At 42.0% G+C, this 15550-nt stretch overlaps 1 protein-coding gene across 5 annotated transcripts in view; it reads right to left on the bottom strand.

Annotated features, from left to right (window-relative positions):
• Positions 1-15550, bottom strand: part of SPECC1 (sperm antigen with calponin homology and coiled-coil domains 1) — a 177731-nt gene that overhangs the window by 50551 nt on the left and 111630 nt on the right. For 4 of the 5 annotated variants that reach the window (XM_038759917.1, XM_038759916.1, XM_038759915.1 and 1 more), the window contains 3 exons: positions 11464-11671; positions 10248-10321; positions 8937-9115 (listed from right to left, as the gene is read on the bottom strand). In XM_038759917.1, coding sequence (XP_038615845.1) covers positions 8937-9115; positions 10248-10321; positions 11464-11671 — 461 coding nt within the window. Of the gene's footprint in view, positions 1-2778; positions 3866-8936; positions 9116-10247; positions 10322-11463; positions 11672-15550 lie in introns of those variants that run through there. The other variant, XM_038759919.1, reaches the window with a different exon arrangement.

Raw genomic sequence — 15550 nt, 5'->3', positions numbered from 1 at the left:
ATCTTTTTCCTTTTTTTGGGGGGGAAATATAGTTAGACTACAAAATCAGGTAGAAATGGGAAGGAAGGGGAAAGTGAAGGAGGGTCAATTACTGTAGAGAACAGGGTGTTTCATGTTTCTAATTCTGAGTTCAAGGAGGCCCTTAAGCAAACAACACTGGCCACTTGCACTAATTTATTTAGACTTTTTCATTCATTCATTCAATCATATTTGAGCGCTTACTGTTTGCAGAGCACTGCACTAAGTGCTTGGGGAGTACAAGTTGGAAACATATAGAGACGGTTCCTACCCAACAACGGGCTCACAGTCTAGAAGGGGGAGACAGACAACAAAACAAAAGACATCTTGTATGCCAAGAATGTCTATTGAAACGAAGGCCATCTCCTTCAAGGGAGATGGCTCAAGGAAATCAATTTAATTCAATTCTCTGGAAAAACTAATGATGAGTGGAGGAAAACTGGATGGATTATACCCAGGTTGAGAAAGCCAGCACTTTGCTAACTGATTCTAATCCCCTCCAAACAGCAATGCCTCCCTAAATTTCACAGGCAAAACGAATGAACTGGGAAGTTCACATGGCCTATGTGACACCTGACTCTGAAATCTGACAGGAATAGCATTTTCATTCTAAGATATCCAGTGGAAATACCAATTAATTATTGCAATGGATTCAACTTCAGGGATAGTTTGTCCATCAGAGGCACAGAGAAAAAGGACACCCAGTACACTAAGGTTATGCATAATCACTTAGGAAAACTGTATATGATTTGTGGTAAAAAATCCCTCCAATTGTTTAATGGGTTTTGGTTCAGTTTAATAAAACCAAAACAAAACTGGAAAACTACAGTGGAAAATATTTAAGGATAAAATAATTTCACTGGTTTAACTAATCCTTAAGACTACTGACTGACCCACCACTGAACAGTTTCGGAATAGCAAGGGAGACAAATATTTTGAAAAAAGGAGAATATGTTGCTCACTAGCTGAACAACTGGTCCTACTGAAGCCACTATATATTTTTGACTATGTCCACTCTTCATAGACCTGAGATAATAATTCTACATTATATCAGCAAATTATTACTTCTTGACCTCATTAGATTGCCAGTTTCTCAAGGGGAAGAACCATTTCTTGAACTTTTACTGTACTCTTCCAAGCACCTAGAACAGTGTTCTGCCCTCAGTTGAAATGATCGCAAAGTGCAAAAGTACTCCAGCCTATAAAAGAGGTTTTACAGATATTTTCAGAATAATGGGATACACACAGAAATGATACACAGAAACTGAAAGGCACTAATCACTATTAAATGCATCAAAAAATTAACATATCCTTAAAAATTAGGCCTACTCTGCACTGGGAAGATATCTCAGATATATTAGAGATGGTATTAGCAGAAGGAAACTGTGTACCTCCTTTATTCAAAAGGTTTAATGTAGTTCAATTTTGGTTATCTCTCTATTTGGAACCTCTCCACATTTCCTTAAAATGTGGAGGCTGCAATTGGGGACAGTTATAACCTGGTTGACACTCTTAATTTATTCCTTGAAACACAACGTTAAGCAAAAGAGTAATAGCTTTTTCAGATATACACTTTAAATAAACGTTTAACCCATTAATCTTACAACACCTCTAGAACATAAAAATCACAACTTCTATTTTACTGTCACCCTCAAACGTTACAAGAAGAAATCAGAAAAATGACGCGTCTCATTCTTACTTTAACTCTTCTGAGCTGCAGGACCCATTTTTGATCCAATAGTCATGGAAGACATTCATCTAGTTCATGTCTGAACTATCAATACTGAATGTCCCCTACCTCAAACTTCCTACTTCCGACCAGGTTTAAATAGCTTGAGAGATGAGGTGCCCTCTCTTCCCTTAAAAAATTTCAGATAAAATAAAAGCCATATCCACCCTCTGATACACAGAAAAGAGGACACTGGTTATTGAACAGTATGCAACAGATTCTTCTAAACGATAACACATTTATTTAGCACTTTAATATATGTTTTTACATAGAAGAATGTTCAACAGTAGCAGATGCAGAAAAAAATGAAGGAGGGCTATAAAGCATGTGTGAAATGCAATGACTGCTCACAATTGTGCTGAAGATACCGGTTTTGTTTGGCTCAATAAGAATTTGGCCCTTCTCCCTTGCCTTAGGTCCTTTAGGATGCTCCTATCCTGAGGACATGGTAGAGACCACATGCCTGGAAGTTGAGCGCAAATTCAGACAGCTCCTGAGACCCATAAGCAAGTGGGTTAGTGCCTTTTTGGTCTTTCTCAGCATCAAGGAGGGTTCTTCTTGCAAGGCTCGAGGTCCCCCTGACATTAGCTTCACCTGAGTTACGGTTAAAAGAATCTTCCCTCACTACCCAGGGGATAACTCAACCCACAGTCTGCTTTTTCTTGGCATCCCCGGCATATGTGAATGTGCCTCTACTTTGTAGTGCAAGCTTTCCTCCTGAACATAATAATAATTAATAATAGTAATTGCATTTGTTAAGTGCTTTGTGCCAAGCACTAAGTGCTGGGGTAGATACTTTCCCAAGCACTCGATACAGTGCTCTGCACACAGTAAGTGCTTAATAAATATGACTGAATAAATGACTACAAGATAATCAGTTCGCAAAGGGGCTCACAGTCTTCAGTAGGTGGGAGAACAGGTATTGAATCCTCATTTTACAGATGAGGAAGCTGAGGCACAGAGAAGTTAAATGTCTTGCCCAAGGTCCCAGAGCAGGTAAGTGGCAGAGTTGGAATTAGAACCCAGGTCCTCTGACTCCCAAGTCCAGGCTCTTTCCACTGGGTCACACTGCTTCTCTAACATTATCAGGACATTTTTTCTTAGCTTAGAATAGTGGTGTGGTGGAGAGAGATGGGGCCGGGGAAAAGATGGTGCTTTTGGATGCCCACCTAGCGCTCTCCTGATAAGTACTCAGGTCATCCTGACACTCACAGAAAGCTTGCCCCATCGTTAAAATTCCTCTATCCCTAATATTCCTTTTGACAGTTAAAAAAAAGTTTTTCATTTTTTTTTTTGCCATTTGCCATTATGTTCCTTTTTAGGCTTCTCAGTCTGTATGTAGAGGGTGGAACATCTTAGTTCATTGAAAGATCCTGAATTGGGTAAAGAAGAGCAGACATCCAGATATATTTAAGGTCAAAAGTTTCCAAGCTTACTCTACTCTGAGCAAGGCATTGCCACCTAGTGGGACAAAAGCCACTTTATGAAAGTTTGGTTAAAAAGTTCAGAGGTACAAAGCAAGTTCCCCCGAGCAGTCAGGACCTTTCTCGACTGTTTTGTAGCTGGATTGGATCCTTAGGGGATGCCTATTGGAGAAACTTCACAGTACAGCGGAACTTTATTCTCCTGGTGACTATTTTAAAGAAAGAATTTCAAGAATATGTCCAAAAATTACTGAATTTCTCACGGAAGGCATTTTCCTTCACTTGAAGGAAACAGGACGATTTTCACTGAAATGACTCCTCACTTCACTGCTAAGCTACGCTGTTTCAGATCCTTCAACTTTGTGGCACAAATTTTCTTTTGGGCTAAATGTATTTGCAGTTGTTTTCTCCTCAAAATGAAAGCCTTATGATATTTCTAAGAAATTCTTTGAAGCCAAGGATTTTGACCATCTGGGTCAAAATTCCACTACAGAATTAAGGGAAATAAACTGCAACCACAACGGGTGATGCAACGGAATTCATAGGCAAATAAAACTGGAATCTTAGAATGAACTGTTTTTCTCCTATAAAGATTTTCGTTGGAGGCAGAAGCAGCTGAGGTGTCCAGTCATGGCAAAATCAGATCGGGTTTTATCTTCCTCCAGGACTGTGCTAGCTGGCAGTGACCAAGGAGCTGTGAAGACAAAGAGAAATGGGAGGGGAAAGGATGGGAAAGAAGTTATATATGATACGGTTGTACCTAGAATGCAAATGAAAAGGTTAAACTAAATCACATTTTTTCTAGTAAACAAAAGAACAGTTGAGAATTTTACAGGTGCTCTGGAAATCCCCTGGCTTTCCTTCTACCCTCTACACTTTCTATAAAGTTGAAGGCTTTTAGAGGGAAATCGAGTAATTGCAGAAGGTTTCAAAATGTGATTACCCAGCGTTCTCCACCAAGCCCCCACCATTGATCACATTTACACTGGCAGGGAAAGGAAAGAATAGGTGCACTTCAGGGCAGCATTTCGGAAGTTAGTCCAGCTAGTCAAACACTAGTGTGGATAATGCTGCCCTCTATTGTCCTAAAATTCCACATATTCAGAAAGAAGATGGAAAAAAATAACTCCAGTTTCATTGGGTTCGCTTTCAACACTAAGGAAAACTTCATTATGTCACAGCTGCAGATTTGCCCAAAACTTCTTTTATTGATATGTGATTACACTGTGAAGGGTGAGGTGGAGAATAAAAGCCATCCACAGATTTCAGAGCCATAGGCCTGAAGGTATACAAGCAGCGTGGCTCAATGGAAAGAGCACGGGCTTTGGAGTCAGTGGTCATGGGTTCAAATCCTGGCTCCGCCAATTGCCAGCTGTGTGACCTTGGGCAAGTCACTTAACTTCTCTGTGCCTCAGTTACCTCAACTGTAAAATGGGGATTGACTGTGAGCCCCCCATGGGGCAACCTGATCACCTTGTACCTCCCCAGTGCTTAGAACAGTGCTTTGCACATAGTAAGCGCTTAATAAATGCCATTATTATTATTATTATTATAAATGTAAATGCAAAAGAAAATCACAAAAAAGTAAGGATCACGGGAAAGAAACCTTCTGCTCTCTAAGTTGAGATGATTAAAGGAGTTGGAAACTTGCGGCATTGAAATTTCCATTTGCTTTTTCCTTATAAAAAAGTTAGACTTTCTTGTCTGAGTTCCGCTCATTATGATGTGTCTGACACCACAGTGAGTATTCAACTACCTAGTACTACTCTGGTCAGGGCTCTCACTTCACAGATCTGTTCATCAAAAGAGCTGATATACGTGTATCTGGCCAAGTGACCAATGACTTTGACCCCTTTAGTATTTCCCTTTTAAGTGACATCGGAGTATCTGCTTAAGGCTCCGTCAAACATCACAGCTGCAAAAGAGACACTGAAGGGCAGCAGCACATCAGCACATACAAACTGACATTAGGGCTTAATACATACGTTCACGAACAAGTTAAAAGCTCAATTCCAAGAGAAAAAAACATACTGCCATGCTGTGCATTACAGAAGTGATTGCAGTGATCGCAGGAAGAAGAGTACAAAAGTATATCAATTTAGCTTCGTATTTTAAATCTCAGATACTTGCTCTTGGGGAGTTACTTTCTAATATAGTGTGGAAAAACATTCTCCCTTCAAATCTCTCTTAATGGATATGTGTCAAGTGTAGTTCATTCAAAAAATGGAACAAATGCAGTGCTTCTAAAATGGAATAATGAGCCATAAAGACCAGAACTCAAAAATCTAGTCATTATGTCATCCTTTCATAAATGCCTGGCCCTTGTTCACTTTCAATGCTGCCTCCATTCCATTGGCTTGTCCGGGCTTCTGGGTCAGGGCACTCAAAGGTCAAAGTCCTCTATGCGTAAGATAGTTTGGATCCTTTGTTCAACCACAAACTACGGAATTATTGGTTGCTCTCTAATTGGATATTTGGAAGCCACAGCCCATGGAACACTGAGAACTGGAGGGAGAGTTGACGCCAGGGAGAGGGACAGGGCTGTTAATCAATCAATCGTATTTATTGAGCACTTACTGTGTGCAGAGCACTGTACCAAGCGCTTGAGAAGTACATCCTACATTGTTTTTGGCTGATGGGGAAAGCAGTCACCAGCATTGACACCAGCAATAAAATTCCCCGCCCCAGCCAAGATGGAACTCTGGATGCGGCTTACTTAGGGCCATGACACTGTGTTTGTTCTCTAATGGGGTGACTCTAGCCCCAGCTCCATTCCTTCACCATTGCCCTTACACTCCTCTACACTGTTGCTGGGAGTCAGAGACTGCTCCGGGCCTGGGGAAGGCGGAGGGAATACGGACTCTGCTCCACCTCAGAATGGCAGTACTTCTCTGTAGCAGAAATCTTGCCTGGGCTGGAGAGCGCTTTGGAGCCAGTTTGGGGTCTCTCCAGGCTTTAGGGCAGCATGTCCTCCAGGTGGGGATCCCTGTCCTGACCGCAGTAGGATTCAGATGGAGGCAACAGCAGCCCTGCTCTGGGGCCTCTGGGGAGACTTTGGCCACATTGGTTGGGCAACTGCGGGGCCTCGTCTGAACCCCTGGCCCCACTTGGGTCTCCTTTCCTCCAGTTCCGGCACTGCCTAAAACCACCAGGGATTGGCAAAATGGTGTCCCACAGTTCATTTCAGTGTAAGTCTAACTTTAATCTCTGTAGCAAAATGTTATCCAAAACACTGTGAAAATGTTTGCAGTTTGGTTAAGGGAGGCTACATTTTGCTAACAAAACTTAATTTATCTACATGTCCAAATATTTCAGTACCTTTCCTTCCCCAGCTTATCCCCAGCTTTACAAAGTTACCATCTTCCCCCCAAATGTTTATGTTGTCATAATTCGAATATGAATTAAACAGTTAATTCTGGTTCTTCAGGTGTTTTTCCGAGGCTCTTACCTTCTTTCGGCTGTGCTTGGAGGACCTCATCAGGACATTTCTGCCAGTTCTTTGGCTCTTGCTGAACCAAGAATAACTTTTCGTTTCTAATTAGATGAATGTTAAAGTTAAGTTTCGCTAAGTACTGTCAGCCAACATGGAAAGACTAAGTAGCAGCAGCACCTTTTGGGATGAAAGTTGGCTTCGACTCTTGCTTATGTAGTAGGTTCCCATGAGCCTCAGGAGGTGGCCGAGCCATCATCCAACAACCTTCAAGTAGCAAACTCCTTGGAAGGGGCATTTGCCACTGGAGCTTGAAATCAGATAGGAAACTGTCCCCGGTGATTGTCTGCTGTTCTGCCCAGCTGCTCAATGCAATGAAACACAAGTGACACTTTGATACTTAACAGATTTGGGGAAAGTTATGTGTTCCAGGCTTGTGTCAGTTCCTGAGGTTTGAGGTCAAAAATCACTGTCTCATAGGAGGAGTACACTGCTAGGTCTGGGAAGTGGTTTCAGAGAAAGGCCTTTGGGGATCCAATGGGAAGTCTTCTTTCTCAGTACTGACGGTTGGATAAGGGGAGGGCCCTAAACAGTCGATGTTCCTTTTAAATCATAGTGCAGAATTTAAAGGCATAAGCTATTTCATTTTATTTCTCCTATATTGTTTGTTATTCAAGAGACTGTCCAAATAATAACTTATTTGGAGTCTCAGATAGTCCTGTGATCTGACTATTATAATGACAGTAGGCTTTCACCATCCACCTCTTTAAGAAAGCTTATGTTAGACACTGTAGGCTTTGACTTCTGGTTTCGTTTTCCAAGGAACAAACAAGGGAAACTAGACAGACGGACAAGCAAACGGCAAGGTAGACGTATATAAGAGCAAACCATAGAATAGTCCCCCCCCAACGTATTAGGACATCAATTAGGAATTGGATAAAACTGAAATTTATATTCCTGCGTAGCGTTACTATCAACTAGTGGAAATGAGAAGGGGTTTCGATCCTACACTAGAATCCATCTACTTGGTGTAGATTTACACAACAAAGACATTCAGTGACAGAAGTAGGCTCACACAAGGAAACAAAAGCAATCTTGAGGGCTAACGTCATGAGAGTGGGCATCCCATCGTGATTAGATCTAAGGGCTCAAAACAAAACCTATACCACGTCTTTGGATACCAATGATTGGTTGATCGAACTGGACACTAGAAATCACAAAATACCCTGACTACTGCAAGTAGCTCACCATAATTCACCGTTTGAGATCTAACATCCTACTGGATGAAGCAGTCAATATTTTAAAGATGAAAGGCACGTTTCTACCAACTCAGAATGATTTCTTCATATTGAGGATCCTGAGGTAAGAACATGTGTTCCAGGTTGGGGACTCAACTTAAAATGCAGGTATTCTATTTGTTCCTTTTAAACCTACAACATCCTAAGATCCATTTTATTTTTTCAAGTGAAATCAACTCTTTGCTTCTAATTGGTCTCACTACCAGTTTTCTCAGGGAGAAGAGAGCTTTTTGGTGACAATGCCTCCAATTTCTAAGGTCCAAATTCAACATCCAATGGTAGGAGGGTTATGAAAAGCCCAAGGAAATATTACAGAACAGTCATATTTCAAAACAATCCTACTTCCACACAAATGAGCCTGTCTGCCACTAAGTGCAGAGGGAATGGGCTGTTCTGAAGGCTTCCTTAACTCAGAGGACCCCCGTGGGACAGATGCTGTACAGTCCCTTCCCCAATTCATGCATGGGTAACCCGGTTCAGCAAAGGGCAGGGGTAGGAGCTGCTTTCAGTAAATCCAACAGCTCTCCAGTCCGGCAGCTATGCTGCTGATGGATTCTCCTTGAAGTGACCATCACTTGGGCATTGGCTGCAGCAGACAGCTGAGGTAGCATGGAATGGTGCTGTCTGCTGCATCCTTCTTTCCTCCAGGGTGGGGTAAACTGGAGACTCCTCCCAAATGGAGAGAATGATCAGAGTAAATGAAATCGTTTCTCGGCTTCCCAACTAAAACAGTACTTGGTTGATTCTTTCCTGCACACAAAGGGGAGAAGAGAACCCAACAATTCACTCCATGTTACCCATTACTCCCACTGTATTTTAGAGGGGATTTATTGGCTGAGGAATGCATGGGCCATGTAAAATCCAGTCACTTGGGTAGTTCACGATAGAACAAAAACAACAGAGAAGATATCCTAAAGGGAAAAAAAATCCAGGAAACATGCATGAATAGAAGTTGCTGTGAAGCTAGATGCAAAGCACTGTCCAGGTGTGTATTAGTCCCCTTAGGCAGAAAGAGCGGGCACCTACTAACAACTAACCTGTTGCCGCCTTGAACTTCCTCCAGCTCTCTTTGCAGCTTGGCACTCTTCTCCTCTTCCTCAAGTAACTTCCGCTTCACAGTACGTAACTCCTGTTGAGCCTCACACTTGATGTCATTGGCTACCACTACGGCCGTCTGCAGGTCAGCTTGGAAACGCCTCCACTCTTCTGTCTCTTCCTGAAGATGGTAGATACGAATCAGGAGTGAGTCCACGGGAGAGGCATGGAATTTAGACTGCCTGCCACTTCAGCACAGGACCCTAGTCATGAATCGCTTAAGTAAGACAAATCCAATGAATAGGCCTGCACTGAGCTAATGAGTTAACAAAAAGCTAAATTATCCATACGGAATTGCAATCATTTTTCAACTTAAAAATGTATCAGAGTACTTCTTCAAATTTTCTCAAGCAACATAAGTAGTTCATTGAAAAAACATACAACCATTCTAACAACCTGGGCTTGCATTAAAGTTATTAGAAAATCATTAGTTTTTTTCTGGATCTATTGATATAAATTTTTCAGTTGAGTCTGGGGAGAGCCCTGCATGGGAAAAGCCCTGCACAACAGCTAGCTAGTGCATGGAGTCTGTGAGGTTAGGGGATGGACCATGCTGTCCCAAAGTGGAACACACTCCAATTTGGGCAGGTTTAAACACACCTTCTTCTCCTACTGTCTATCCACTTCAGAGCTAAAATTGGGCTGTAGAGAGGAAGGAAGGTATGCTCTGAGTTGAGCTCGTGAGAAGACAAAACTAAAATAAAGAAGGACCTGTAATCATCAGACAGTATTTCCCTTTTGCTCCTGATTAAGACAAGGTCACTCTGAAGCAGGGCCTCTATTGCTTCACCTAAAAATTCAGATTGCCTTGCAGCCATTAAAAGGCACGGTATCCTTTTCAGAACATTTGGGTTTGTCAGGCCAAGCCCTGAACTTTTCAGCCATGGCTGTGGGGGAGCCACCAAGAATTCTAACTGCATTTCAACAGTTTTGTTTTCCTGTTCCTACAAACAATGTCAGGCTCACCTGGAGGCAGGAATTTCAAGGGGTCAAGGACATCCTGAAAGGGTTGACACCTATGGAAAACAATAATCCAAGTCCCGTTCACTCTTACCACTAATTTATACTAGTTTATGGGTCCTGTTGCTCAGAGTCCCATGAGATAGAGAGAGGTGCTGGGGTGGGCTTAAAGGAACAACAATGAAAAAATTAGTAAAGATGATTGCTGAATGACTCGAATTAAAATAAGTCCCTAATACCCTGGTTAAAGAAAGCATTCCTTGTGCTGAGGCTATTAGTATCAAGACTCCTACTTTTATCTGTTTAGTCATGGTCTTCAGCTGCCTCTCCAGGTCCAATTTTTGTTCTTCTAGTTTCATCACACTACCTGGGGAAAAAAAAAAACCCAAGTTAGACAGAATTGTTAGAGAGGTGATGTCTTTGGGGAAGGCAATTGGGCACCAAAAGAGCACACTAACGTGTTCTTGCTTCTACTCCATTAGGGTTTGATAAATTCAGGGCTAATAATAATAATAATAACAATGATAATGGCATTTGTTAAGCACTTACTATGTGCAAAGCACGGTTCTAAGCACTGGGGGGATACAAGGTGATCACTTTGTCCCACATGGGGCTCACAGTCTTAATCCCCATTTTACAGATGAGGTAACAGGCTCAGAGAAGTTAAATGACTTGTCCAAGGTCATGTAATCGGAAAGATCATCACATTAATACAGGAGATTTGAGCTAAAGACTCAGCTCTAAAATGTCATCTAGAACTATGCCAGGGCCTGGCATTTGGGACTCCCGAGGATGTGCTTTTGAACATTACTATATGAAGCTACTGTACTGGGACAAATCCATTAATACAGCAAGCACCTATTCTTGAGTGCAGGCAATGAGGCAGCATCTGTTTGTCACAAATTGGTCTTTTGGCCATTTGCACCACAAGATCTTATTGTCAATAGTATCACTTTTGAAAATGAGGGTGTGCGTGGTGTGTGAGTGTGCGCATGTGTGTGGAGGGGTCTTTAGGCCATTTGTATCATAAGATCTCATCATCAATAGTATAATTTTTGAAATGGGTGTGTGAGCATGTGTGTGTGTATTTAGGCAAACAGGCTGCTAATGTGAAACCAGCTATCAACACTGGTGACAGTGCATTTACTCAAAAAAATTTAAAATGGAGTAGACTCTATTACTCATCTTGTCCATTCCCCTCCTGCTTAAGCCCTACTTCGCTTTCAGTCAGATCCCAACTATCTCTGGCATCTGACTTCACAGAATCATAGAAGGTCACTCAGTTCAGCCTATGGCTTCCAGGCCAAGTGGATGACTATCCTAATGATACACTGACTCAGAAATCCTGACTGGAAAATCCCGTCATGTGCACTGGAGAGTGGAGTGGGGAGAGTCTGAGGAGTGGAAATTCCGTTACTTTTAACCACCTTGCTCCTAACTGCCTTCTTTCCTGTTAGTACCCCTCCTGCCTATTTTGTCCCGTAGATCTCAGTGCTCTGTTCCACTTACTCTCAAGTTCACTAATGAGTTGGTTATTGTGCAACTTGACTGCTCGATGCTGTTCCACCTGGTCTTCCAATTCGTATATGGTTTCCTTCATGTCTTTGATTTCTGCATCGCTCTCTGAGGCTTTCTCCTGCAGTTTCAGACTGGTTCTGCTCAGCTGTTCAGTCTGGCGATCACAGAGTTCCTTTAAATGACTACACTCTTTCTCCACCTAGAAAGAGGGGGGAGGAACCCCCAGTTAATTATAATAACAAAAGTCATCATCATCATTAACAGCATTTACTGAGCCCCTAATGTGTGCAGAGCGCACTACGAAGAACTTGGTAGAGAATAAAACAGTTAGAAGACCCAATCCCTGCCCTCGAGGAGCTTTTTATAAAGCAGGAGAGAAAGACACTTACATTACAGATAGGGTAAATAACAGAGTATAGTAGATAAGTGTAAGAAAGAAGTTCTGGGAGATCGTAGTAACAAGTGCTTAGGTGATGCGGAAGGGTGGAGGGAGCGGTTGGGAGATATGAGGTGAGATGATTAGAGATTACTCAATGTAATCTTCCTGGAAGAGATGTGATCTCAGGATACGTCAAGTCCCCAGACTAGCATGGAAGCACTTCAGATCAATCAATCAATCGTATTTATTAGGCATTTACAGTGTGCAGTGCACTGTACTAAGTGCTTGGGAGAGTACAATATAAGAGAATTGGGAGGTACATTCCCTGCCCACGATGAGCTGACAGTCTAGAGTGGAGACTTTGGATGGAGACGAAGGGTGGTTACTGGACATTTTGTAGAAGAAGAAGCGTTAGCTACTGGCTACAGACCGGATATGGAGGTGGCAAAATGGGGAGGAATCAAGGATAATCCCCCACACACATCCCTAAACATATCTCCAGCAGAAAACTGATATCCTTGAAAAGGACAATCTTCAGTCCTGCCTCCACAAATAGACAAAACAAAATTATTAAAATTATAAATAGCTCTGGTCCACTGTGCTGCACAGCCAGAATTGTCTTTTCTGACTATTCCCACCTTAAAGGGGAGAAGTTTAATGAGTGAATCTTAGTATAACACCTAAAATAACAATCATAATTCCTTAGATTTACACAGCACTGCTAAAGTCAGAGAGCTCGAAACCCTTCCATAATTACAGTTATCTGACATCTTCCTAATACCCACTTAGTTTGCTGCCTCCCAAGCCGGTGAGATCTATTTACTAACCTCCCCAGTCTCCTTACACTACCAACCATTTGGATACACAGCTCTGTAAAAAATCTAGTCCCCATATTTCAATTAGACACTGCATCACGCAGAGTCTATGGAAGGGAGAGGTTTCCTCTGATAACAAGCAATTGAGCAATGAGATATCTTCGATTTTCTTTCCAAAAGAAATCACTGTAAGGTATTTAAGCATCCCCTCCATTCCCCAAATTATCATTCTCTATAAAGATATACTAGGAATCTGTACTAATAACATGTAATAATCTAACAAAAAGAAGAAAATTGATTGGAAAACAAGGGGGAACCAAACGGGCTGCTTAATAACCTAGTATTGGAATAGTATTTTCTATTTTCCAAAGTGCTCTCCAACGTTATCTCATTTTGTCCTCATAACATCCTTATTTTTATTCCCAGGCTATTTTACAGTTGAGTAAACTGAAGCACAGAGAGGTTAAGTGACTGGCTTAGAGTCACACAGCAGGCCAGTGGCTAAACTGGAACTTGACACCAGTTGTCCACTCCCAGCTCCAGGTTTTTTTACACCGCAACATACAGCTTGACAGAAAGCAGGTAAATTTCAGTATAGAAATGAAGCAACATTTGTATGATTGAAAAATGATCGACCGAAAAGAGCTGGACTATGAATGGAGATGGAACTGAAAGCATTTCTTGACTAAAAGCAGCTGAATTCCTCGTTAGTGCTGCTTCCTAAAAAACATAGGTGGCAGTACAGCTCAGAGGTTGCATATTTGAATAGAGAACGGTATTATACGGTCAATGTGCACATTTCCTATCCAGTCAGTCCATCAATAGTATTTATTGAGCACAAAATAATTATAATAATTACAACAACAACTGGGGCATTTGTTAAGTGCTTACTCTTTGCCCGGCACTGTACTAAGCCCTGGCAAATCAGGTTGGACACAGTCTGGGTCCCACATGAGACTCACCACCTGAATTCCCATTTTGCAGATGAGGTAACCAAGGCACGGAGAAGTGAAGTGACTTACCCAAGGTCACACAGCAGACAAGTGGAGGAGTCAAGATTAGAACACATGACCTTCTGACTACTATTCATTCATTCATTCATATTTATTGAGCGCTTACTGTGTGCAGAGCACTGTACTAAGCGCTTGGGAAGTACAAGTTAGCAGCATCTAGAGACGGTCCCTACCCAACAACGGGCTCACAGTCTAGAAGGGGGAAGTGCACAGGCCTTGCACTTGGACTTCCATTCTTTATTCGCCCTTCCCCCAGAACTTGTGTTCATATTCCAGCGCTTAGAACAGTGCTTTGCACATAATAAGCGCTTAATAAATGCCATTATTATTATTATACCCATAATTTATTTATATTAATGTCTGTCTTCCTTCTCTAGAATATAAGCTTATTGTGGGTAATAATAATAATAATAATGATGGCTCTACTATGTGCAGAGCGCAGTATTAAGTGCTTGGGAGAGTGTAATACAACAGAATTATGGGTGCATTTCTCTCAGTCTGGCTATAGATGTTAAAAATTTGAACCCTCATAGTAAAGGGCAGCACTCTAATAGTAGCTCTGGAACTTGAGATTTCACTACAACTGGAGTGACCACGGACAACTCTGGTGATACAGGCACTGAGACTCACTTGCCGGTGCATGCGAATCACCGAGCCCACAGCGCAATATTTTACGAAAGTCTGACCAATTTCCCCCAAAACTGGGGAATTTCTCCAGGGTCTGGTACGACTCCCCCGTTCCCCCAACTTTTTACAAAGTCTCTGCATTTCCCTCCCAGGCCCCTGTGAACACTGGTGTCGCTTCTAAGCTGAGAAACTCGGCGGTATTAATTCAATCGTATTTCATTCAGTCATATTCATTGAGCGCTTACTGTGTGCAGAGCACTATATGTGCCAAGACAGAGGGAGGCTGAATGTTTGAAATAAAAACAAAAATACTGAACCAGAAGTTGTCCAGTTCTGTTTCCGTAACGGCTAGGGGGCCGACCAGCTAATAATCAGACTGTCATCTATCAAAATTCCCTGATCAGCTTCCCTACGATAGGCCACCTCCATTGATGGCAATTGAGGGAGACTGCCCATGGCACTGCAGAGCTGGAAGCAAACAAGAAGAATTACTAAAGGCTAGTACATTATTGAGGGGACCACATCCCTTAAAATGCAAACACACACACGCACGAAAATGGCCTGATCCTCACACACATGCAGCACATATATACACACACCTGTGTGTTAAATGTGTGAGAAGCAGGGCTATGCACTAGATTCAAGTTTATCCAACCTATGAGGGGGATGGATGAACAAGGATACCCACAGTTGCAATGGAGTAACTATATAAAGGTTGGGCAGAAGAAAGGCTTTATAGAACAATAAACAAAGTGAGAAAAGTTGTAGGCATTTGGAAGAAGGATCCAATTATTGTTTTTTTAAGGTATTTGTTAGGCACCTACTGTGTGCCAGGCACTGTTCTAAGAGCTAAAGTAGATACAAGGTAATCAGGTTGAACACAGACCATGTCCCACATCCCTGTCTTACTCCCCATTTTACACATGAGGTAACAGACACAGAGAAGTTAAGTGACTTACCCGAGGTCACATCATATTTGCACATCATAACTCCAAGTACTTTATCCACCAGGTAGAATTGCAAAAAGAGCACATTTGAAAGGAAAAAAATGTAGTTTTTAGGTGGGGAGAAGCAGTGTGGCCTAATGGAGAGAGCACGGGCCTGGAATCAGAGGACGTGGATTCTAATTCCACCTCTGTTACTTGTCCATTGTGTAACCCTTGGCAAGTCACTTAATTTCTTTGGGCCTCAATTTCCCCATTATCCCTACTTCTTAGACTGTGAGCCTCATGTGGGGTAGGGAC

The sequence above is a fragment of the Tachyglossus aculeatus genome, chromosome 17 (assembly GCF_015852505.1).
Source record: "Tachyglossus aculeatus isolate mTacAcu1 chromosome 17, mTacAcu1.pri, whole genome shotgun sequence".
NCBI classification, from domain to species: domain Eukaryota; kingdom Metazoa; phylum Chordata; class Mammalia; order Monotremata; family Tachyglossidae; genus Tachyglossus; species Tachyglossus aculeatus.
Note: the sequence above shows the minus strand (reverse complement) of the source record. Positions and strands in the feature narration are given on the sequence as shown.